The 26,207-nt window shown below is 45.4% G+C and overlaps 1 protein-coding gene across 2 annotated transcripts in view; it reads right to left on the bottom strand.

Annotated features, from left to right (window-relative positions):
* Positions 1–24,146, bottom strand: part of LOC146833285 (biogenesis of lysosome-related organelles complex 1 subunit 1) — a 122,652-nt gene extending 98,506 nt beyond the window's left edge. The window contains exon 1 of one of the 2 annotated variants that reach the window (XM_085600991.1): positions 23,941–24,146. In XM_085600991.1, coding sequence (XP_085457117.1) covers positions 23,941–24,001 — 61 coding nt within the window. In that variant the 5' untranslated portion in view covers positions 24,002–24,146. The remainder of the gene's footprint in view (positions 1–23,940) is intronic. The other variant, XM_085600993.1, reaches the window with a different exon arrangement.
* Between the last annotated feature and the right edge of the window lie 2,061 nt (positions 24,147–26,207).

Genomic DNA, 26,207 nt, shown 5'->3' with positions numbered 1-26,207 from the left:
TTTGAGGCACAGGATGTCAGGAATGGTGGAGACTTTCAAGTAGAGTTGTGTATGGGCAGCATGTTGGTAAATTATAATGCCTTTATCAGTAAGTAGAGTTTGACAGGTTCCATGACAGGGACAAGCTGGGAGACTCTGGAGGTCATAAGGAGCTTTTGGGACCTGGAGGGTCTCATTTCAACAAACTGGTCTCAGCTGGATAAGTAGGAGGAGAACTAGTGCTGCCAGTGAAGCTCAATTGAGACTTAAGGGTTTGGATGAAGCTGGCATAGTAGACTTTGTTGATGGTTGTCGAGTGATGCAGCCATATTTTGGAGGCAGTGGTCATCTTTACCTGTGATCAGGAGGGTGTGTGGACTACAAATGGTATGGTAGCAGTGTCTATGCTGATGCACCTGAAGCCAGATTGGTACAGGGGATGCTTGGTACTGATGATGTGATGTTGGAGTTGAGCAGACATTGCTTTTTCAATGAGCTTGTTGAACAAGCACTGAAAATGCAATAGGTCTCGCCTTTGATTATGTTAAAGCCATTTGCTTTGATATTGGTATTGTATAGCAAAGCAAATGGCTTTAACTTAATGAAATGCAAGACTTATTGCATTTTGCATTTAGGGGGGCTACAATGCTCCCCGATCAGGCAAAGGCGTTTAGATTTTTTTCGGGGTGGGGGAGGTCCCATTTTGGAGACACACTCGAAATTGTACCCCCCATATCGGGCTAAAATGGGCAGGTCCGACAAAAAGTATGGATTCTGCGCCGACCATTAGGAGTGTGTGGAGGGGGTGGCAGGGTGGCGAGAAGGCACAGGCCTTCGACCTTGGCCGGAAGCCCCGCATGGGGCTGGACTCTGTTGAAAGTCCTATAATCCCATTTTGTCCCTCCTTTGGACTCGAGCAGGTGGTGGCTCCATTTCAAGTGGCTTAATGGGTGAGTAGTCGTGCTTTATAAGTCCCTGATTGATTGATTTAGATGGGTAATTATTACCTAGATGGCGCCTGGTATCCATTTAAATTGTAAAAGAAAATTAAATGTGTTTTGTGGTACCGTAATGACTACCGGACCCTGGGGTAGTGCCAAACGGCCCCACTGAAAATGCAGGAGAAACTCTTACGGAGTTTCTCATTGAGAAGTACATGGCAACCTATTTGTGATGGTGATAACTTCATGGTCTTATTTTACTTCTGATGGGCTTAGTTTCATCTTCAACTCAGCTGTACCATAAACATATAACCAGGGCCGGTCTTTGCTAAAATAGTGCTCTGGGTGAAAAAAAATTGGTACCCCAGGCAAAACCAAATTTGGCACCCCTCCTAATCCACCCTCGCTTAGTTCCCTACCCCCACCTGCACACTACTTCCTTTTTTAAGTGCAGCATATAATAGCCATCACTAAAACATAACCTAATTGTGCTGTTTTGTGTAATGGAAAGGCATTCTGCATCATCAAAACAATCATATGGCATTTACGAAATCGAAAGGAGAGTACCGCCGATTCCGCTTATTCCAAGTACAAGAAGTCGTAAATCATGGAAACTCTTTTGGAGTGGAGGCAACCAACTATAAAACTCTCAATCAGAATCAAACAGCTTTTATGAGGTTCCAAAGAGTTGCAAATAATTAGCTGTTGCCAGATGAGTGACTCGATCACCCCAGACAAGATCACCTGACAGAAAAGGCTCCTCCATTAAGTCTCCACCCCAGTTCGGGAAGTCTCATTCTGAGGTATTGAGAAGCAGGTTTGTACCTTCTTACAATTCAGCTTTATGTATATGCTTAAACACCATACCAATGCCACGGTGACATGGCTGGAGCACACCTCTGCCACTTACGCAGCACCTGCCAAATATGTCACACCACAAAGGTACATCGTCTTGAGTGATGTATAACCGTCCCACTTTTCTGAATAATTGTGCTAAGGTACAACACAAATCCGTGGTAATATGACTCGTCATGCCTCGTGCAGGACGCTCTTCTGTTCCCACATACGTCACACTATAAGTATACACTCTACCAATCATTTGTATGAGGTAGTGAGGCCACCGTTCAAGGGGTTTGGGACAGGCTTCAAACCCGGTGCATCAGACGGGGAAAGAGATGCGGTTGTGTCAAACAGTACTAGTGAACCTGTCTGACAGACATGCTTTCGTACATCAGCTAGACTAGAGAGAGGCGCATGCAAGATAGTGTGCAGACGTGTCAAGAAGAAATAGAAAAGTGTACGTGTAAGGTAGCCATATAAGTGCTCTCTATCAGGAAAGGGCAGCTAGGGCAGGCAAACAGAATAGGAGAAAAAAAAGAGTGCGAGAAAGAGATTGGGGAAGTAAGCTAGAGACCGTGAGAGATAGAGGAAGAGTGAAAGAGAGGAAGAATGAGTTAGAGTGAGGGATGTGCAGCAGTGTGTGTCAAGCAGAGCGAAGTACAGCTGGGTACCAGGCAGATAGAAACCCATCAAACCCATTGTGTCATGTACAAGAGTGGTGGTCATTGTGCAAAAACAATAGTCTAAACTAGAAACCCCCTAAATGATGTTAATATAAAATACCGCGATGGGCATACTGTGGGGGTTACTACGAATAGCCAGTATGAGAGCAGGCCGTCGATACGCTAGTCAAAGCAGAGAGGATTCCTGGGGTTCCTGAAGAAATAGTTGCTTCATCGTTCTGAAGAAAGACCCTTAGCCACTCCCCTCCACTTACAGGAGCCAGACGGCTGTGTGTGGTCCGTGTTTATTTACACAGGTGCCCTGGGCTGAACAGGCAAAGGAACTCTAGTGGAAATAAAGAGGTCTTCCCGTTTGCGTAAATCCGCTGACAGACAATGCCCCAGCTGTGCCCGCGAGACCCGGGTGGTGATGCAGCAGCTTCCCGGGGACACTGCAGTCTGTGAGGATCTGATGGAGGCTGGGTGTGTGAGGGAAAGGGGGGTTGGAGGCAGCAATAATACGGCAAATGATCACTTCAAAGCGACGGAAAATCTTTTCGATATCTTCTGAGGCCCGCGTACTCTTTGGGTGGGAAGTTGCCCTCACTTCAGAGCAGCTTGCTGGGAGCCTTCACTTTCCACCCCCAGCCTGCTCTCGAGACTTCAAGAGAGTTAGATATCGAGTCTCACAGTGGCGTAGCCAACAAATTAACAGTCTGGCTCAGCTCTTAGATAGAGTCCGTGCACGAGCCGCGTCCTGAAAACATATGCTATGTAATTGTAAATTATACAACAAACCTCACGTAAAATATGTGAAAGTATCTTAAACATTCAAAAAGTATATTTCTTTAACACGTCGAAGCTTTGACAGTAATACGTCACGTTATAGCACTGCCTTGAGAAGTGCTCATTAAAAGGGATAATGAAGACAAGCGCTCGCCAGACACGCAGGCATCCGCTGTTTATTTTTGCACCACCCATCCAAAATTGAAAGCGAGATGCCAAAATAAACACGCGTCGCCCTGTCTGTTTATTTGTCCGGCCCAATCAGAGAGCCGGACTGGCGCGTGCAAGGCAGCACGCAAAGCTTCTAAGAAGAAACTTAGTCACGACAGCCATAATGCAGGCGAGCCAGTCCGGGTGGGCCGGCCTAAAAAGCGAAAAGGAGGCACCCTGGAAACCTTATTCCCAATGGCTGCGCACCGTTTAACATAAACGGTGACACAAGCCAATGGGAATAAGGGGCAGGGCTTCAAGCCCTTTTCAGAAAAGTACTCAGAAACCATAAATCTCACCGAGCGAGCTATGCATGTGCGCAGCAACGCTAGGCGAGACCTAAAAAAGGCGGAGTAATTGGTGAGGTCATCAGGGTCTATTGTGCATATATTCAGGAGAGGGAGAATCTGGCCAGTCTTGACACTATCTGGGAATATTACGTAAGTGAGGAAGGCATTGACAAAGGTGAGTAGGAGTGAGAGTTCTTCTACAGAGAGGGCTTTCATGAAGGATGCGGGGGCAGATATTATATGAGATATCTTAAGGACTGAAACATGCTGGTATGTTCCAGAAGATTTAGGACTATGAAGGATGTCTCTTGCAGGATGCTGCAAGATGACGTAGGTCAAGAGGAGATGGCTTGGTGTTATTTATGTGCTATTAGAGCTTCTTTATTTTATCAATGAAAAATGCTTTGTTGGCATTGAATCTGACTGCGTAGAGTGAATCAGGAGAGGGTTGATGCAGTGCTTCATTTACTTGAAGAGTGTTCTGCTTCTGCTGGCAGTTTCACTAAGACAGATAGTTGAAAACATGATTTACATCTGTGGCAGATTTCAGATGGGACGTCTAAGCATTCTTTAATTATACGTCTGGAGTAAGATTAAGGAAGCGGCTTATTCAAGTATAATCGATTGCATCTGGAAAATAATCAGAGTTTAGGGTGCATCTGGCAGCACATCAATATCAATCCTTAGCTGAATCTGGGAACTTAACTTTGTTTTTTATTTATTCATTTACTGAGAAACTGGCTACTTGCAATGCTGGTAGCTGCTACACAAATAGGGACTGCAAGGTCTTTATGGCCATGCAGAAAGCAAAACGTCAGGAACATTTTTGATGGAGGCCAGAAGAGAGTCCAAGAGTTTTTCTATTTGAACGAGCAACAGTGAGTGTGGTAAAGTTTGGGACTCCCATCTGCAACTGGAGCCTTGTACGACCTATGCCATATTTGAAGGAATGTCGGTACAAAACTGTGTAGGGTACACCCGGTGATACAAAGCCCCATTAAGGAGATTCTCCTGTTTGCAGAGGTCAATCTAAGAATGCACCAGACTGGTGGGTGTGATAAGGGATTTAAGGTGCACAATACTTCTCACTGTATTCGGTTCTGTAAACCATATTACTTTCTCACGTTTTTGGGCCAGCATTCCTCATCTCCTTTTAGCTGAGAAAGTTTGGGGGGGTTGGGAGTTTGTAATCCCCGGGGTTTCATCCCAGAGCCACCTTTGTTCTCGCAGAATAGAAGACTAGCATCAGCTCCTCACTTACAGGAGCTGATGCAAGAAACTTGGACCTCAGAGCTCCACTCACCTTAGATGGGTAGGAAGCACAGATTGAAAGAATGCATTTTTGGCCCTTCTTGAAGTTCCTCCTCTAACTCACTTGAGACCCATGCGCCCGAACTGATAAGAGGTTTTTCAACTGCTACTCAAACAATTTTAGGAAATTATGTTTTGCCTCCCTTCCTGTCTAAGAAGTTGGTTCCAAGGTGGGACTTGATGTTAATTTCCCGGAATAAGGCCACATGAGCCCACAACTCTACAGCAGAGCTGCAGAGTCTTTTATTGGGGTATGAGGACAATCTCATGAGTCCTTGCAGAAGGAGGAGGGGGTGGCTTTCTCCAGACTAGTTTTGACAATGTACTACCTTGACTCGGAACTCATTTGGGATCCAGAGCAACCAACAGAGCGGATGTGTGGGCATCTCTGAATTATTAAAAAACAGACCGATGTGTCATGATCGGTGTGCCAGGAAAAAGGATTGTTGGAGGCGGGGAAGAAGGGGTTTGGACAAGACTTGGCTTGGCTTGCCCGCCATTCTGTTGAGCTCTACATTTGAGCCTCTGTACTACAAGGATCTCCATATAAAATATTGTTTTCTCCACTACTAGTTAATGAAGGAACAGCTGGATATCTGAAAAATCTCCCCAATAGAGGTACTTTCAGAGAAACATCTTTGTAAGTGCCCCCACAGCAAGGAAGTGTACCGTAATGACAGACAATGCACATCTGGGAGCAATGTTGTCAGCATTCTGCAAAACTGCACTTCTGTAGAGGAAAGTCTGAAGGAACTACATGTGAAATTTGAACTTCAATGAAAAAATGTCCCACTTGGAGGCCAAGTATGAATGTAGGGTTATTTCTGTGCAAGTGAACAGTAAAACCGGACCAGTGTGGTACTGGGGACACCAGGACTCCATGTGACTGGCATGCCAGTCCTCCTGTTTCCAAAGGATCTTCAATGGAATACCTGTTCCATATATCTGCTTAAGGTACCACCAAGCTGGCCCAACCTTTTTGTTTGATCATGGCTGTTGGGCCTGGCCCTTTTTGCAGGGTTAGCCCAAAGTTTTTGCCTTCTTCCTTCTATTTTGTCTGACCTGTTTTTGTTGGTTTTAGGACAGTCTAAATTTTAATGATGGTTGGTTTATCCATGATTGGGATATTTGATTTACTAGTAAGTCCCTAGTAAAGTGCACCAGGTGTGGCCAGGCACTGTAAATTAAATGCTACTAGTGGGCCTGCAGCACTGAATGTGCTACCCACATGAGTAGCCTGCAAACATGTCTCAGACCTGCCACAGTGGTATCTATGTGGGCAGTTTAAAACTGCTCATGTCAACCTGGCAAGTGCGCCCACTTGGACCGAACCTTCCCTTTTACTACATGTAAGTCACCCCTAAAGTAGGTCCAAGGCAGTCCCATGGGCAGAGTGCAGTGTATTAAAAAAGGTAGGACATGTACTGGTGTGTTTTACATTTTACATGTCCTAATAGTGAAATGCTACTAATTTTGTTTCTCACTATTACAAGGACTATCTCTTCCATAGGGTAACATGGGGGGTTGCCTTGAAATATATTTTAAGTGTAATTTCCCACACAATACATCTTTTGGTGAAGTTGGTTTTTAAATTGCTTGTTTGAACATACCACTTTTAGAAAGTGGTCATTTTCTTGCTTAACAATTATGTGCCTCTGCCTGTCTGCAGAACACGTCTGGACTGGCTGACAGTTGGACTCTTGTGCATTCACTCTAGACAGTCACACAAAGGTAGCGGAGTTGTGCCTTGCATATCCTGATGGTTAAAAGTTGATGGGCCTTCCTGAGCTAGAGTGGTGGGAGGAGTGGTCACTGGCACCTGAATAGGAAAGTGCCTGTCCTCACACAAAGCTATCTTCACCCCCTGTAGTCTGTCTGGAGCCAGGTCAGGAAAAGGCAGGGTCTTGTGCACTACAAAAACTTTCCTTTTAAGTCTGCCTACTTCAAAGGCAGAACGGGGTTTAAATATTGGACCTCTGGCACCCCAAAATCAGAACACTTCTGGACTAAGGGCATTCTGCCAGGAAGAAGAGCTGGCTGCTGTAGGAGGGACTGCCACTCTGTCTTTTACTTTGTTGTGCTGGCTTGCTGCTTCTATTCTGGGAGTGAAAGGACTGTACTTTGTTTTCTACATCCTGCTTCCAAGGTTCTCTAAGGGAGTGTGCATGCGTGCCTCCTGTTAAGAAGTCTCAGGGCTCTCAAAGCCTTCACCTACCAGTGCCTGGGCTTCTCTGCTGAGTTCTAAGGGAGTGTGCATGCGTGCCTCCTGTTAAGAGGTCTCGGGGCTCTCAAAGCCTTCACCTACCAGTGCCTGGGCTTTTCTGCTGAGACTCCTGACTTGCCAAGTGGTGCCAAATCCATTTTCTGGGAACTTGGAAGTGTAACCTGGTGATCTTAAGGAGAAAATCCATGCATCATCTTCCAGCACCTGTTTTCTGGACGCATCGCTGCAAAAGATAGACACATTACTGCTGCCTGCCCCGAAGAGAGGTTCCCACTAGAAGTATTGACCACGGCTTTCCCTGCAGCCCCCAGCTCGCCGTCACGTGTGTCCCGAGCACTGCGTCACCTGCGTCCTTGGCACCTGCTACAAAGCAGCACCTGCTTTGTGGCGGTGAAATCAACGCAGTTTCGGATTTGCGGCTGTGGAATCAACGCAGCACCTGCATCGCCACAGTCGCATTTACGTAGCGCGTCTGGATTTTCGACACATCGTCCCCCCACGCCAATTCTTCTTCGCCACTGCACTGCAGTAAGGAACCGAGGCAGAGTGTCCGGAAATCGACGCATCGCCTCCCCTGTCAGTAAGGAACCAATGCATCGTCTCCCCAGCCAGTAAGGAACCCAAGCATCACCTTCCCAGCCAGTAAGTAAGTAATCGACGCACCACCTCCCCTGCCTAGCAGCAAGGAGGTGATGCATCACCTCCCCTGCCTAGCAGTAAGGAAACGATGCATCACCTCCTCTGCCTAGTAGTAAGGAAGCGATGCATCACCTCCCCTGCCTAGCAGTAAGGAAGCGATGCATCACCTCCCCTGCCTAGCAGTAAGGAAGCGATGCATCAGCTCCCCTGCCTAGCAGTAAGGAAGTGATGCATCAGCTCCCCTGCCTAGAAGGGGAAAAGCTCTTTCAGGACCTATATAATTTTAGTTTGAGACTATAATAAGTTCTCCCCTGCCATCATCAAAAAGATATAATTAAGCAAAAAGAAACATATATTTATTAACAAATTTTATTTATATTTTTTTGAATTTTATCCATATTCATTAAAAAATTTTTACTATTACTATCATTGCTTATTCACATATATATTCTCATTGAGCAATTTACAAAAACCACCCTAACACATGATCCCGTGGCTAATTATATAAAAATACAAATCATACTCTCACTCATACATCAGTCATACTCATATTAAAATATAGCACTGATCATTTGGTTGTTTGACATAGTCTCCAGGACAGATAACAACAAAACAGTTATATCAGGTATTGTCGAGTCTCTGGGGACCTCTCCTTTAGAAGAGCCCTTTTCTTCTAAAGGAGAGGTCCCCAGAGACTCGACAATACCTGATATAACTGTTTTGTTGTTATCTGTCCTGGAGACTATGTCAAACAACCAAATGATCAGTGCTATATTTTAATATGAGTATGACTGATGTATGAGTGAGAGTATGATTTGTATTTTTATATAATTAGCCACGGGATCATGTGTTAGGGTGGTTTTTGTAAATTGCTCAATGAGAATATATATGTGAATAAGCAATGATAGTAATAGTAAAAAAATTTTAATGAATATGGATAAAATTCAAAAAAATATAAATAAAATTTGTTAATAAATATATGTTTCTTTTTGCTTAATTATATCTTTTTGATGATGGCAGGGGAGAACTTATTATAGTCTCAAACTAAAATTATATAGGTCCTGAAAGAGCTTTTCCCCTTCTGTTCAGTTCCTCCCCCTTTCTCTTGGACCTCAAAGTATGTGCTAAGGGGGGCCTTGTGCTTAGATTTATCAGCTCCCCTGCCTAGCAGTAAGAAAGCGATGCATCAGCTCCCCTGCCTAGCAGTAAGAAACTGACGCATCACCTCAGATGCCTGTAACCAACAGACGCATCACTTTGCTTTTCGGTGCCTCATCTCCCCTGCGCCTTGCCCCGCCTTTGATTTTTGATGCATCGAAGGTACTTTGTACTAAAACGATCGCATCTAGTGATTTCTATGGACTAAACTTGCTTCATCTTTTTTAAGTGATATCTTGGCTTGTGTATATTGGATTTTTGTCGTTTTGGCCTGGTTTTATTGAGATAAATATTGCCTATTTTTCTGGTGTGGACTCCTTTTGTAGTGCTTTCACTGTATTACTGTGTGTGTACAAATGCTTTACACATTGCCTCTGAGATAAGCCTGACTACTCGTGACAAACTACCAAGAGGGTTAGCCGGGCTTAGCGTGGCTGTGTGACTCCCCTACCCTGACTAGAGTGAGGATACCTATTTGGATAGGGTGCAAACCACTGGCAACTAGAAACCCCATTTCTAACAATGGCTCTCCCCGGTTTTATTTGGATTGCACTTTTTTTCATATTTAAATCCATAGATGTACCTCATCCAGTGGAGCACTACCTAAATGTTTACATTTTCTATTTCTAAAGCATGATGCATTAATGACAGGGAAATAAAAATGTGTACATATAGAGACATTGCATTATTTAATGTTTTATTCGGCGGAACTATATATTAGAGCTGGGGTACTCATAGTACGGCCCGCCAAGCCTTTCTTGGCGGCCCGCGGACCTTGCAGACATCGTACCAGAGTTTTTTTTAGTTTTTTTAACAGTGTCAGCAAACACAGACTCTGCTCTGTCTGGGCCCGGGGATTCAAGCGATAGCGCCCCAGCAGCTCCACTCGGACTAAGAGGTGAAATACAACAAAGCCTCGTTATCATGCAAATGGTCTCTTAAAGACCTGTGAAGTACTCGGGTGGGGCTGTGTGTGCGCCCTGGAAGGGAAGCTGCCTCAGCTGCCACACAAGCGAAGGGGGGGGGGAAGGTGACAAAGAATGACAAGAGAGCAGCAGGGTGTGAGAGTCGGGTAAGGGGACAGAGGGTGACAGAGACAGATAGGCAGAGACAGAGACAGAGAGAGACGGGGAGAGGGAGGGAGACGGGGAGAGGGAGGGAGACGGGGAGAGGGAGGGAGACGGGGAGGGGGAGGGAGACGGGGAGGGGGAGGGAGACGGGGAGGGGGAGGGAGACGGGGAGGGGGAGGGAGACGGGGAGAGGGAGGGAGACGGGGAGAGGGAGGGAGACGGGGAGAGGGAGGGAGACGGGGAGAGGGAGGGAGACGGGGAGAGGGAGGGAGACGGGGGAGGGAGGGAGACGGAGGGAGGGAGGGAGACGGAGGGAGGGAGGGAGACGGAGGGAGGGAGGGAGACGGAGGGAGGGAGGGAGACAGAGGGAGGGAGGGAGACAGAGGGAGGGAGGGAGACAGAGGGAGGGAGGGAGACAGAGGGAGGGAGGGAGACAGAGGGAGGGAGGAAGACAGAGGGAGGGAGGGAGACGGAGGGAGACAGAGGGAGGGAGGGAGACAGAGGGAGGGAGGGAGACAGAGGGAGGGAGGGAGACAGAGGGAGGGAGGGAGACAGAGGGAGGGAGGGAGACAGAGGGAGGGAGGGAGACAGAGGGAGGGAGGGAGACAGAGGGAGGGAGGGAGACAGAGGGAGGGAGGGAGACAGAGGGAGGGAGGGAGACAGAGGGAGGGAGGGAGACAGAGGGAGGGAGACAGAGGGAGGGAGGGAGACAGAGGGAGGGAGACAGAGGGAGGGAGACAGAGGGAGGGAGACAGAGGGAGGGAGACAGAGGGAGGGAGACAGAGGGAGGGAGACAGAGGGAGGGAGACAGAGGGAGGGAGACAGAGGGAGGGAGACAGAGGGAGGGAGACAGAGGGAGGGAGACAGAGGGAGGGAGACGGAGGGAGGGAGACGGAGGGAGGGAGACGGAGGGAGGGAGACGGAGGGAGGGAGACGGAGGGAGGGAGACGGAGGGAGGGAGACGGAGGGAGGGAGACGGAGGGAGGGAGACGGAGGCAGAGGGAGGGAGGGGGAGGCAGAGGGAGGGAGGGGAAGGGAGGGGGAGGCAGAGGGAGGGGGAGGCAGAGGGAGGGAGGGGGAGGGAGAGACGGATAGAAGGAGAGAGGGAGGGAGATGGAGGAGGGAGGGAGACGGAGGGAGAGGGAGGGAGAGGGAGGGAGGGAGAGGGAGGGAGAAAGGAGGAGGGAGAGAGACGGAGGAGGGAGGGAGACGGAGGAGGGAGGGAGACGAGGAGGGAGGGAGACGGAGGAGGGAGGGAGACGGAGGGAGGGAGGGAGGGAGATAGAGAGGGAGAGAGATATGTGTATGCCGGGTCCGGTGGCTCAGTGGACGAAGGCGTCCGCTGCAGGGACCTGTGTTCCACCTCATGGTCACAGTTTTTTTTTGTTGCTCTAGCCCCGCCCCCTCCCCCAATACCCCGCCCCCAAGGTGCGGCCCTCGGCCACAAACCACACTGTAAATTTGGCCCCCAAGAGAAAGTTTGTGAGTACCCCTGTATTAGAGCATGCCCCATTTTCAATGGATTCTCTGCTCTCTGCCTGTGCTAAACAGAAAGCAAAGTTAATACCGGACAGTTTGAAGACCATCTGTTACTTGAATTTACATTCCTTATTTTGAAGCAAAATTTTTTACATGATCAATTATTACCTATTATATGTATTACTTGAAAGCTAAATTTGAAACTATTATTTATTAAATGTATTTGCTTGACATCCTTTTTCTGTGGAATTGCAGCTCCTGTTTATGTTCAATATTGAAAATAATAAAATTCTTTCAAATATAGGACAGTTTGAAGACCGAACAGAAGTGCAACCATTGATGGAACCCTTTCAAGTGTCAACATTTAAGAATTGGGGCTATTACATCAAATCTAAGGTATTTAAAACCTTTTAATTGTGAAGGTGTTTCACAATTCAAAAAGTTGTTAAGACTAATAGAATTTATGACTATCCTGTCATGGACCAATGTTAATGCTAACATTCTCAGAATATGGGCACTCATTAGAAAAGAAAGCCTTGAAAAAGTGAGATAGTCCACAAATCATGTGTCGCCTAGTCAATAAGGAATTGGATTCGGAGTTTGATATTAAGAAGGTTGTTTAAAGAGGAATTGTTTCTATTAAGATGAAAAAAGATTAAATGTTGCATGACAAGTGTCTCTGAAGAGAAGAAAAAACGATTTCTACCATTACGATAAATTTAAATACTGAAGTATGAATTGAGTAGTTAGATTATTGCAGATGTTATAAGTGTCTCCAAAGTTGAGTTTAGCGACTTGTCATTCTTTGACGCCAAATTCAGTCAGGATTGGCATAAGATTCCATGCAATTCTCATCTAAGCCTATACCAACTATTGCATTGATAAAGGGATAACCTGTGCTTAGTTTAAATGTAAGCAAAATGTGCCAAGGTCTCCAGAACACACTCCCTTATGTAGCACATTGCCATGTAAGGAAGCCACGCCCTTCTCTTTGCGTATGCTGGAAAATCAACTGATAGCACTGGGAGCTCCGAGCACACCCGCATTTTTTGCTACATGTAATATATTTTCTTACTATTCTTTCGATCTTTTGTGCTAATGCTTGATAAGATGGTTTTTGTTTGCGATTAGTTGGGGCATTAGTTTTGCAGCTCAGTTATTACAGTCAATCTGGGACAAGCTACAGCATAGTTTCCCATAGCGGCCATTGCAGAAAGCCGACCAGTTGTTGCCGGGAACATCTGCTACTAAAAGCGGCCTTCAAAGATAACTCCAACTGCACTGGAGCTTGGTGGAGCTAAAACCAACGCAGAGCCCTGCTGAATGTGGGAGCATAGTGAAAACTTCCAGAGAGTGAGCAACTTGAATTAGGGGGTGCTTCATGTTAATGCATCAAAATACGAATAACTGCCTGTATACATGGCGATAAAAGTATTTAGCTAACCCCTGCTTCTACCAGCATTTAGAAAGATCTTTACACAGGCGGTGATTCATTCATGTCTAGACTATTGCAATGATGGGGAAAAAATTATTCTCATGGATCACTTATTGATAGTATACACAAGAACAGGTTATACAAGCATTTCACAAACTGTGGGTCAGGACCCACCGGTGGGTCAGAGACGGTTTTTGGTGGGTCGCAAAAGGCCTGGCCTGTATGCAAGTAATATTTTAAATGCCAAGTCCGATTTGCACACCAGCGCAAAAGGTGCTGAAAAATGTCAAGTCCAGGTTTAAAACAAACGTTTACAGGTACTCCAAACAACACTCCGGGTGAACCTTTCAGTATTTGTTGCTGGTGTTTTGTTACTTCCACAAAGCCATTCCAACGGTGGATGTGCTCACGACACGTGATCATACACAACCATGCCATTTGTGTGCAACTTTTATGCATAAATTGATAAATATGGATGTGGCCAAACAGCCAGAGGTGCCAACATTGGATCAGGGGACCCAGGCTCAAGCGTTGGCTCAACATACTTTGATTCTGGGCAAATCCCTTTATCTCCGGTGCATGAAATAAAAGATGAATCTGACCTTGTGTAATGTAATCAGGTCATTACGTACAGTGCTCCAATTCCCTTGGGCTGTGTTCATGATATATTGCACCACAGGGCCACGCTTTAACACTAAAATGGGTAACAACCATTTTTGAAAACTCAGCTGCAGAAGGGATTTTTTCAAATTTGCTAAAACTACTGTAATCAAAACCAATATTTTTTTCAGAAGCCTTTTGATTTTAGTGAATGGATGCCACAGGTCAGCACTCCACTCAGAAAAGTGTTCCTGCTCCAGACTCCAGTGCAGTTCACCATAGGCCACTTTTATGGGCACTTCAATATTCAATACAAGTTGTTTTTGTATAGTGAATAGCTACCCAAGCAGCCTACCAGCGCTTATTCCACCAGCCTTTCCGAAATACCTATATGACCAATGATTGATTGATTGATTGACCCATATAGCTAGATCCCCTACTTTAGAATAGGTGAGTTTAAAAAAAAAAAAAAATCTGATGCAGACTTCTGAGGGGAGCGAATTCAAGAACTTGGGAAGAAGATACTTAAAGAAGCAGCCACTACTTCTCTCTTTTAACTTTGGGTACTGACATGAGTCATTGAAGTAAGCGACCTCCCTGGTTCCGGATGATAAGCAGGTCTTTTCCATGGAAGGCCCCATGAACTGGAAGCCAGTGATGGGCTATTAAGGCTGGTCTGCCGGGATGAACTTTATGTATTTTGTGAAGAACTCTAGTTGCTGCATTCTAGACAACTTGGGAGACTTTTTATCAAGTGGTCCAAACGCAGCAGCCAGAGTTCTACACAAAATACCTAAGCATCAATCAGCCAGACCAGCCTCAATAGCTACAGTCTGATATCACGGTTGCGACATTTACAAACAGTGGCTGGTAATACATAAAAATGTTTAAAAAACTGCTCTGCCTCATATCCTTTAAAGCTAATTGGGTCCTGGTCCTAAAACATTTGTAAAGCGTATTTAAATTTCAAGTGCTTTATTGCGAAATCCACAGCATGTCAACCGGATCTCCCCGGTCTTTATCACATGACGTGCCTGGACCTGTGAAATTGTTTCATAGTGACACCTTGACTGAACAGCCCCTCCCACTCACATGATAGAGCTAAACAAAATACTACTTATGTGCCTACTCAGATAGTCATATCATAAAGCTTAATTGCATGACAAAATAGTAGCAGCTACCAACATTCAAAGTTTGTATACAATTATTCATGTTGTATAACACGCCAAGTGGCTGAATGCGATAATATGCTATAACAACTGATGAGCGGCACATAGCGAATTAATTGTATTTGAAATCAAAACAGATAGTCATGGTTAAGCAAATATCGTGCATAGCGAAACAATAGTGCACATGTAAATTTTAAAGTGCAAGTGCTTTTAAAGTGCTCGTGTCAAGAGTAAAAGTTAATTAGCTATTTCATCATAGCTGAAACTAATACACAATAAATGTAAATGGTTGGCCGTGCTATGCCTGTAAACATATTTATCTTTGTTACAAAGTGCTAGCGCATATATATTCTGCACATAATGCGAAAAACTGGACATTAGAGATAGCCATTAGATATAGCACCAAAATTAATTCATAAATTAACATTTGATAGGGTGCGGATTCAGAGAACGATATCAGCCTAATGTGCAAAATGAGCAACCTAGTGCAAATGGTTATACAGTACAACAAAGATTTGGGGAGTCCTTCCCAGTTTTCTAAGTTCGATTAAAATCACCAAGTAAAAAGCCCACTGACATCAAGTAAGACCGATAAAATCAGGTAAAAACAGGGCTAAAACCAGGTTAAAATCAATTGAATAAAAAAAACTGAAAATTATGGATCTCTACAACTCATATACGGAGGGAAACAGATGAAAGGACATATATACATTAGTTACAAGAAATTATGTAAATCCTCCCCCGTATTAAGGCCATTTGCCATCTTGGTATCAAGTTGTAGGATATATTATGTCTCCAACTGCCGTAATTTATTTTCTCTGTTGCTTCCCCTTTTTGACATTGGTACTGCATCTATTACAAAGTAGCTAAAATCACTCAGGTTATTTTAATGAACAAGATTAAAATGCCGAGCAACCAGGTAGCTGGGGTCAGAATTAACTATTGCACGCAAGTGTTGCAAAATGCGATTAAATATATCTGGAGTGTGTTCTGCTTTACAAGATCAACAACAATGCAATACCAATAGGCAGATTGAATCAATCAATCAAATCACTTGTAAAGGGCACTACTTACCCGTGAGGGTCTCAAGGTGCTGGGGGCAGGGGGTGCTGCTACTGCTCGAAGAGCCAGGTCTTGAGGAGTCTTCTGAAGGTCAGCAGGTCTTGGGTCTGCCGTAGGTGGGTGGGGAGGGTATTCCAGGTCTTGGCGGCGAGGTGGGAGAAAGATCTGCCGCCGGCAGTCGTTCTTTGGATGCGGGAGACTGCGGCGAGGCCGGTGGAGCGGAGCTGGCAGGGGTGTAGAAGCGGAGTCATCTGTTGAGGTATGCTGGTCCGGTGTTGTGGAGTGCTTTGTATGCGTGGGTGAGGAGCTTGAAGGTTATCCTCTTGTTTACAGGGAGCCAGTGCAGGTCTCTTAGGAGGGGTGTGATGTGGCTGCGGCGGGGGATGTCGAGGATCACACGTGCAGACTCGTTCTGGATGCGTTGCAGCCGTCTCAGGAGTTTGGCCGAAGTTCCTGCGTAGAGGGCGTTACCGTTGTCCAACCTGCTGCTGACGAGGGCCTGGGTGATCGTTCTTGTTTCGGTGGGGATCCACTTGTAGATCCTGCGGAGCATGTGGAGGGTGTTGAAGCAGGAGGAGGAGACAGCGTTGACCTGCTTAGTCATGGAGAGGGTGGAGTCGAGGATGACCCTAGGTTGCGTGCGTGGTCAGTGGGTGTTGGAGCTGTTTCCAGTGCTGTCGGCCACCAGGAGTCATCCCAGGCCGAAGGGGTGGATCCGAGTAGGAGGACCTCCATCTTGTCCGAGTTCAGCCTCAGTGGGCTGTTTGTTATCCATTGGTTGGTTTTGGCGGTGTGAGGGTCTTTGGTGAGGGAGAGGATCAGCTGGGTGTCGTCGGCATAGGAGATGATGTTGAGGTCGTGCAGTCGGGCGACGTGGGCGAGAGGTGCCATGTAGATGTTGAACAGCGTTGGGCAGAGGGATGAGCTCTGGGGTACGCTGCAGATGATCTCGGTGGCATTGGAGCGGAAGGGAGGTGGGGAGGGGGGGAGGCAGACGCTCTGTGTTCTGCCGGAGAGGAAGGCTGTGGTCCAGTCCAGGGCCTTCTCTTGGATCCCGGCGTCGTGCAGGCGTGTTCGTAGTGTGCGGTGGCAAACCGTGTCGAAGGCGGCTGACAGATGAGGGCCGCTGTTTCTCCATTGTCTAGCAGGGTCCTGATGTCGTCGGTGGCAGCGATGAGGGCGGTTTCGGTGCTGTGGAACCCGGACTGGGACGGATCCAGGATGCTGTTCTCCTCATGGTAGCGGGTCAGTTGTTTGTTGACGGCCTTCTCGATGACCTTCGCCGGGAACGGGAGCAGGGAGATGGGCCGGAAGTTCTTGAGGTCCTTGGGGTCCGCCTTGAGTAAGGTGTTGATCTTGGCGTGCTTCCGGCTTTCGGGGAAGGTTGCTGTCTCGTAGGAGATGTTGATTACTTTCCGGAGATGGGGTGCGATGGCTGTGCTGGCTTTGTTGAAGATGTGGTGTGGGCAAGGGTCTAGCGGTGATCTGGAGTGGATGGTGTTAATGATTTTGCTGGTGTCCTCGAAGTAGATGTTGGTCCAGGAGAGCAGGCGGTTGGTGGTCGTGGGGGCGGAAGTCTCAGTGGTTGTAGGGGCGGTCGTGACGTTGAAGCTGTCGTGGATGTTGGCAATCTTGCGGTGGAAGAAGTTGGCCAGCGAGTTGCACAGGTCTTGCGAAGGTGGAATGTCGGTGTTGGAGCTGGGATTGGAGAGTTCCTTCACGATGTTGAAGAGCTCTTTGCTGTTGTGTGTGTTATCTAGGCGGTCTTTGAATGAGGCCATTTTGCCAGATCTGATGAGGTGATGGTGTTTGCGGGTGGCGTTCTTGTGGGCTGCGTAGCTGTCCGCGGTTCGTTTGCGGGGACAGTTCTTCTCCAGTTTTCGGCATGTTCGTTTGGAGGCCTTCGGTGAACCAGGTGGCTTTCTTGCTGGTGTGGCTGTTGGAGGGTTTCTTGAGCGGGACGAGGGTGTTGGTGCAGTCGTTGATCCACTGCCTGAAGTTGCGGGCGGCGGTGTCGGGCCGGTGGGTGGGCTCTGGGCGAGGGTGGTGGCTAGATGGTCTTCGGTGACCTTGCTCCAGCAGCGACAAGGCATCTGTTGGGTGCGTTGGTGCGCTTAGTGAAGGTGAAGTGGATGCAGTGATGGTCGGTCCAGTGGAGTTCGGTGGTGAGGTTGAAGGAGACGTGGGGGCTTGCGGAGAAGATGGGGTCAAGCGTGTGACCGGCGGCGTGGGTGGGTGTGGTCACGAGCTGTCTGAGTCCGAGGTTAGCGATCAGGGTGGTGGAGGTGGTGTCGTTGTTGTTCTGGAGGTGGTAGTTCAGGTCCCCGAGGAGGATGTAGTTCGTGGAGGCGAGGGCGTGTGTGCTGATGAAGTCGGCGATGGAGTCGCTGAACTGTGGTCGGGGTCCGGGCAGGGGGTCTGTAGATGAAGGTTCCTCTGAAGGTGGTGTTGGGGTCGGTGTGGATCTGGAAGTGCAGGTGTTCTGCGGTGTTGAGGGTGTCATCTGTGTTGGTCGAGACTCTGTGGGTGTTCTTGTGGACGATGGCGATTCCTCCTCCTACTCAGTTAGTGCGATCCCTGCGGGTGATCTTGTAGCCTTTCGGGATGGCTATGGCGATGTTGGGTGCTGAGATGGGGTTCAGCCCGGTCTCCATCAGGAAGGCGACGTCTGAGGAGGTTGAGTCGAGAAGGTCCCAGAGTTCAACGGCGTGTTTGCGGGCGGAGCGGGTGTTGAGGAGGATGCATCTGAGGTAGTTAGGTTCTTTCCTGGGCGGAGGTTTGGCAGGGCGGATGCTGGTGAAGCTGCAGTTCCGGCAGGTGAAGGGTCCTTGGGTGCTCTTCGGGGTGGCCCGGTAACAGGTGTGTTCTCGTTCGGAGTTGAGTGCGTGGAGGGTGCTGGCATCGTAGTGGAGTCGGGCTTCGTGGCATTCGCGGGGGCCAGGGTTTCTGGCGCTGGGCGTGGTCCAGGCGCGGACGGGAGCAGATGGGCTTGCCTTAGGCGCGCCTGCTGCGCGCGGCCACCATAAGAAGGGGGAGGTGGGAGGGAGGAGCAGCTGGGAGGGGGGGTGGAAATCGGACTAATGGGAGCGGAGCCGCAGCGACAGGAAGTGGGACAGGTGAGGGAACAGAAGGGAAAATGGGCACAAGGGGACACAGAGGAGGAAACCAGCACAATAAATACAATGCTAAACAACCGGAAGGGCACAAAAACAAGCACAATAAAACAATGCTAAACGGGCAGAGAGCGCAAAAGCAAACACAGTGAAAGCGGCAAAAAGCAAACCTAAGGCCTACCACTGCCCACCAGGGATGAGGCGCAGGTGGTAGCCTGCGGGTGGAGGCGGGCCTCGAACTCGGCAGCAGCTGAGCTTAAACACGGGCGCAGTCAGGAGGAGCTACGCGGCGTGGGGAGCGACCTGCCTGGAAGCAGGGTCAAGGGTCGCTGAATCAGTTTAAAATACTCATGAACACACATGGAAATGAATTTTGAAAATATCAAGAACAACCCTTAAACTTGTAACTTTGTCTGGTCAAATTTCATAGATGCTGTGCAATAAATAAATAAATGTTGCCGGCATAGTGCACAAACTTAGTGTGGGAATTAGTGAGCTTGTGTATAAAGTACAGTGAAAAGCTGAATCAAGTCATAAGACAGCCTAAAGCATTGGCAAAGCCAATAGGTCTTGCCCTTTTGACCTATCAGCCTTGACAATGCTTTTTGCCATAGGCAAAAACAAAGGTGCCAAGATGTGAACATATCATTGCGCCATAAAGCTACAGCAAACCCAGCATGATGATGTGCACATGCATCATCACGCATGCGAGCATATACATTACAACACGGACGTCTTTTTATTTTTTTTTATTTACCATTCCAAGATGGGGGAATCCATTCTTGAAGCAGTAAATAAAAAAAATTCAAGGTTCTCAAAAGTGCATATTAGAAAAAAGGAGCAGCCCAGCAGCAAATTGTCGCTGAAGGCCCTACAAAAAACGTTTGAAAAAATAAAAAGGAGCATTTATTTATTTTAAGTACCACGTGAAAATAGGCAAGGGAACAACAGAGGAGCGGTTGAAAAGAAGTCAATGTGTGGGAAATATTAATTTAAGGACAAAAAAAAAAAAAAAGAAGGTTGGAGAAGCAATGGACGAGTGAGTTGATGGAGTGCAGCAACAGAGCGCATGGGGGCACGTATTTAGAGGGGTAAGCGGCACACGAGTTCAAGAAAACACATGCACTCCTGTAGAGAGCAGAAAGAAAGAAGTAGTTCCTTCAATGCGAGTAGTACAGGGATACGAGTCATCCAATCAAATAGATGGTAAAGAAGCTCTGCACCGGGGAGGAAACTAAAATGGAGAGAAAGCCATCAAATAAGAAGCAAGGCACATGAAATTGACAAGAAAGCCATCAACGGTAAGCAATTGGAGGGCCCAAGCCCACTAAAAGTTTTGGTATGTTCATTCAACAGTGAAATATAAAGAACTGTCCCAGAACTTTGTAGTTGTCTACAGGGTACGTTCAGTGGGTTAAAAGTTGACATGTCAAACCTCACAGAAATGTTTATTGACCTCATGAGGACAAGAAAATCGGGTCAATCTAACATCCTCTAATTTTATATGAATACATTGATCCCCTGTCAGCTAAATTGTAAGTGTTGGTGTATTACAGAATAGCAGGGTAAAATAGTGCCTATGCTTTATTTTTAAAAGATCACTGAACTCAGAATGAGGCTAAATGTATTGAAACACAAGACATACCATTAGCAAAAGCATGGTCATCAAATGACTTCAAGGGAGGGACAATCCATGAGTATCTCAATGGGAGGTGGACAGTGGAATTAGAAGCCTTGGGTTATAGTATCTGGTCACTAACGCAACTGCAGACTATAGAGCCAAATAGCTTCAAGCTTCTCTTCATACCAGCAGCGGACAGGAAAGGAGCTACCCGAGAGAAAACACTTCCAGTAACTGAACAAGTACTTACTAAATTATCACAGCACGGAAGGCATACAGAACTGTAAACATTCAACGATGAATAATATTTCTGCTGTGGTGCTAATCAATCATAATTCTAACAGATGATTCCACAACAGGTAACACATGAAAAAAAAGCCAAGTCAAAAAAGCTATGAAGCTAAAAATGGTACACAGCATAGGAATATTAATGTGAACTGACTGTATGCTAATTGAGTTGCTGTAGATTATCGTAACATGTCCTGAATAAGGATTGTGGCCCATTATCATCACTGCATTTGAGGGAGTACGCAGTTTGTAAAGAGCAGTTATGGATCTAACTGTCTCAATGTGTCGGCTTAAAGCAGGAATAGAAGAAGATGACTAGGCGAGCAATACAATGCGGATTGCCCAAAAAGAGACTTATTAAACAGAAGTCAAAATCTCAAAAAATTTGTAAACACAAACAGAAAAAGAAAACGGTTGTCCCATAATAGTTCCCGATTCTCCATTTTCCTAAAGTTGTCATTCTTCTAAATCATTACTTGCAATAGGGCTAGATAACAGGAGCACAAGTTCCAAAAAACTAGATGTTTCTTCTTTAATAATCCAAACTTGAATGTTTGGTTTGATGGGTGAGCATCTGATATTTAAATCAATCTTAACTATCTATCACTGTTAGAATGAAAGGTGATTTCTATTTTTTATTTTTTTTAAAACCTTCCAACAACCTTTGCAACAGCATCCGATTCTGTCGTTTTTTACGGAGTCATATTAGCCTCTGCAGAAACTTTCCTGATTTAAGTCTAGTGTCTGTTGCAAAAAGGCCTGCCACGATTGTCCTGTATTTATATAGCCCATTAGCAACTTTTATAGCCAAGTGGGAAGGCACAAATAACTCTAAAGGCATATGTGATCTATGCAAAGGCGGCCCACAAGATCTGCATCATGTTTTATTAATTTGCCCCAACTCGAGATTGGTAGAGGCTAGACGACGGTTTATATCGCCTATTCAGTTATGATACAATGCCATGTTAGCTCAAAATCTAATTATGCTGTGTAACTCTCCCGCAAATAAATTTGTATGTTATCACTTATTAAAATTTTTTTAAAGCTTTTTGAGGTTATTTTAAAAACTTAATTTTAGTATTTCTATTTAATTGTATGTTGTATAAATAGTACTAATTAATCATTTTTAATTAGAAATTCAACAGTTTTACTCAAGCTCCAAGAATAATAATTTTAAATATCTGTATTTGTTGATCGCTTGTGAGGTCTGAATCAAATAAAATTTTTGAATTTTAGATTTATATAGTGCTTACTACCCCTGTAGGCTTCAAAGCGATGTTTGACGAGTAGCATGCTACTCCGGAACCCAAAAAGGATTAGTGGTGGATTAGTAAAGTGAAAATGTAGTTAATTTGAGCGGTGGACATGTTAGTTTGTTAGATGAACTGAAAAGGATAATGGGGGATGGAAGAGTATAGAAAGAGTTTATTGAGAGATCATAGTAGTAAAATGAGGTTTGGGATGAGTCAAAGGAGGGAAGAGTCTAGAAAGGGTTATTCTGGAGATCATAGTAGTAGAATGAGGTTTGGGATGAGTCAGAGAATGGAGGTAGAGGATACAGAGAGGTATAGGGTGAAATACAGGTTAGTGCATTGGAGAGTCAACTTTTTTTTTACAGTAGGAGTAAAGTAATAAATATATAGATACATATTATGCATATTTATATCAATTAATACACATATCTGGATACATACATATAATCAAATTAAATGTTTATATACACAGGGATATGCTGTACATCCTTGTTTGAGTATGGTGGTTAGGTAGGAAAGAGCCAACTCTTGAGAAATCTTCTAAAAATAAGATAGCTTTCTGTGGATCTTACGTTAAGGGGTACTGCTATACTAGGAATTAATTATGTAATAATGGAAGAGGGTCTGATAGAACACACAAAAGAACCATCAAATTACATAAGCACAATTCAAAACAGCTGCCACTACTGCAGAGTCCCCTATGGAAGAGATTGCTCACACCTCAGCAACTCTCAGGGCATGAAAAAAAAAAAGGCTATTTGCTAGATCACACAGGTAGACTAACACCAATTCATAAATATAATACATTTGCTTAAACTGGAACCCTATGCAACGTGCCTAATTGTATCCATAAGATATATGCAAACAGATCATTGGTGAAATATAACTCAACCTAGCGCTCTCAAACTAGTGTTTTTGCATAAGGTTTTGCGAACTAAACATTGCAATTGGTTCATGCTTGCCTAAAGATTGGATGCTGTTGGAAGCTTAAAAATAATTTAATTTAACAAATTATTGTTCACTTTTCTTCAAATTCAGTTTCAATAAATGCATCAAGGTGCCGAAAAAAAAAACTACATGAGAATGTTATTCTAGTTGTGACATTTTCATAACACTAAACATGTCTGCTGATTAAGTCATTGTAATATTTATATTTTTGCTTATGTTTTGAATATGGGTGGCATACCACAAAATTCAATTATAAATCAAGTTCACAATTAATTAAAAAAAAGTATCCCCTTTTAGCCTCCTGACAAAATATGCCTTCCAGCAAACAAAAAGTTTAACGAGTATAAAGGGAGGGTCAACCTAGAACGAAAAAGACGATCTTGGGGATGGACAGGGAGATGTTCTCCTGATCAGATTTTGTGTCTATGACAGGGGTGATAAAACCTCAGAAAACGCGGATACTGTGAGGATGAGAAACCGAATCTCCCACACCTCTGCTCCCCAACTGAAATATACTTTTAACTCAGTGTAGTTTTTATTGATTTTTACTGTTTTTTTTCACTGCGGTCATGCAATCAAAATAAACATCACCGGGGTGAACAGAAGACAACCAAGGGACGAAAATCACCATAATGGATAAAAACAACTCTCGCCAGCCACGTAATACAGTCGTTTCTTAGTGGACTCGCAGTTAAGGTCCTCAATGCTCAGATCAAGTCACGGGTCCTGCCCGTGACAAGCCTCGTCGAAGGAGGCAAAGCACAGAACGCTTCCGAGAATAGTGCCACACAGAACCCTGAGACGAGGCTACTCGAGGCCGGGGATGCTGCGGACACACTAGGCCCCGCGCCGGTGGACCTACCCTGAAGGTCCCGGCGTTCGCTCTGCTTGGCCTGGTGCTCCTTCAGGAGGCGGGAGAGCATGGCTGGTTGTGCCGGAGCCGGCTGGGGATCCTACTGTTCCGGAGGCCGCTGTATGCCGCTGAGACGCCGAAGGATACGGGAAGAGAGGCTGGCTTCTGCAAGAAGAGGGCTGGGCCAAAAACCTTCCAGCGCGAAATACGAACAATCACCGTTTGCAGAGAGAAAACTAGGTTTCGTTGATATTGCATTTATGTATTAAGAGTTTACATTTAGTAGTTAATCCGAACGAGGTGAATTGTTAGCTGCGTGATTTAACACTGCTTAATGTTTTAATGGGCTAAATATTTACAACTAAAGTTAGTTTTCGATATTTTCACTAAATAGCCTGGGGTATGTCCAAACAGACCCCGGAAAGGCGCAGCTCGGGGTAGGGGGAGAGGGGGGGTGTGACGTCACGCGTTGCCGGGACTTACAAAGCAAATGAGCTAGACTTAATTTTCATGATTCCGGAGGAGGGGAGGTGGTGCCTAGCCACAGTACTCTGTGACGTTGTTTGGAAACGTGTTAGTAATGCTCGTTGCTGCTGATGTCTCTGGCAGTGCTTTAAATGGAAAAAATAAGTGCAGGTACTCACCAAAAGGAGCAGTGGGCGGAGTTTAGGGAGGTGCTAAGGTGGAACAAGGGGCGGGGTTAGCTGTTTGACTGCCAAGGTTGTATGCACAAAATCTGCATGCATTGTTAGAATGTCCGATATATTTGTCCATTACTTATCTCACTAATAACTATATACATGGCACTTACTAATAAGTGTTTATTACTACCCTATGAAGCCTTTTTTAGCATCCTTAAAATAAGAAAAGATTGAGGAAAAACAGCAAGGTTCTAAATATATACCTTCTTGTTTGCAGGCAGGTCCATGCTGCAGGGTCATAACTCATTGAGCTACATTACAAGGATGTTAACCCTTGACCTGCAGGTAACACAAGGCTCTATGCAACAAAAACAGTAATCATCTAAGCTATCTACATAAAAAAACGAATCTGTGACTTACATGTTGCATGCTGTGCTTTCCAGCAGACACATTGATCCTCTGTGCACTTGTATGGTAAGTTAAACCCTTGGTTAGAATGTACACAGATCTTTCTAGCAAGTGCATTAACCTCCAGAGTTATCCACTTTATTGTTACTTATGATGCCCCGAGCTCACTTACTTATGGGAAGGACCTCAGCTTTCTGGTTCTCACGATTGGTGAATGCGCACCTGCAAAAAGCGAGTAATTCATCTGGCACTATTTTCATTCTCGCTACTAGTGGGTGTTTCTGTCAAACCTGGAAACAAGAGTTGCTTTCGAAGATACATACTGTGTATAACTTTAGTGAGCAGCATATTCTCTCTCTCCCTGCTACTGGATGAGAAATGCTTACACACAGACACTAGCGATATTGCTGTTGGTGGCTCACCCTTTCAACATTCCATTTTATGTGGTTGAAAAGGAGTGGTGGAAGGAGTAAACACTCTGCAGATGGGATATCAGAAAGAATAAAGTATCTACTGGGCTGATCTGTCTGCACTGTTTGTAATAAAAATACACACCATGATCCCTGGTGTGTTAATTCAGCAAATAATTGATAATATATGCCTCATATACTTACTATACTAAATGCCAAATGCATTCTTGCATTTGCATTTGTGGATGAAATCAATATTAAAAAGAAAAGGAACAGGCTTTCAAATCACATTATAAATGGCAAGATGGTCTTTCTGAATCAAAATATGGCCAACGACGTGAAGTCCTGGTCAGGAGATGGAACTTATTACAAATGAAATATGTTTTCTGTGGTTGCACCACGTAACTTGTACAGACGTCCACCTGGGAGCGCTACATAAATGAAAAATGTATGTTTTCCTGCTTTTGATATTGGATCACAGTGTGCAATGAATTGCAGCCATGAGTGTGAAGAACACGAACATACCTAGCCATGCAACACATTTACTGGCTTTTTATAAAAATGCAGCCATGTACATCCATGTGGCATGTAGGCCCAGGTGATTTAACAATGGCTGCAAACATCTCTGTTTAAAGTGCATTTCACATTTTTTAATGGACTGACAAGGTCGATAAAATAAGGATCAGCGAGTTTGGTAACAAGATCCCTTTTTATTTACACATGCAAGTATTGTATTGTAATGTAATTGCATTTATATAGCGCATACTAGCCCTGATGAGACGTTGAATCGCTTTTTCGGTGAGTAGCCGCTACTCCA

Source organism: Triturus cristatus, chromosome 4_2 (assembly GCF_964204655.1).
Source record: "Triturus cristatus chromosome 4_2, aTriCri1.1, whole genome shotgun sequence".
NCBI classification, from domain to species: Eukaryota; Metazoa; Chordata; class Amphibia; order Caudata; family Salamandridae; genus Triturus; species Triturus cristatus.
This window is presented reverse-complemented; position numbering and strand designations above follow the sequence as displayed.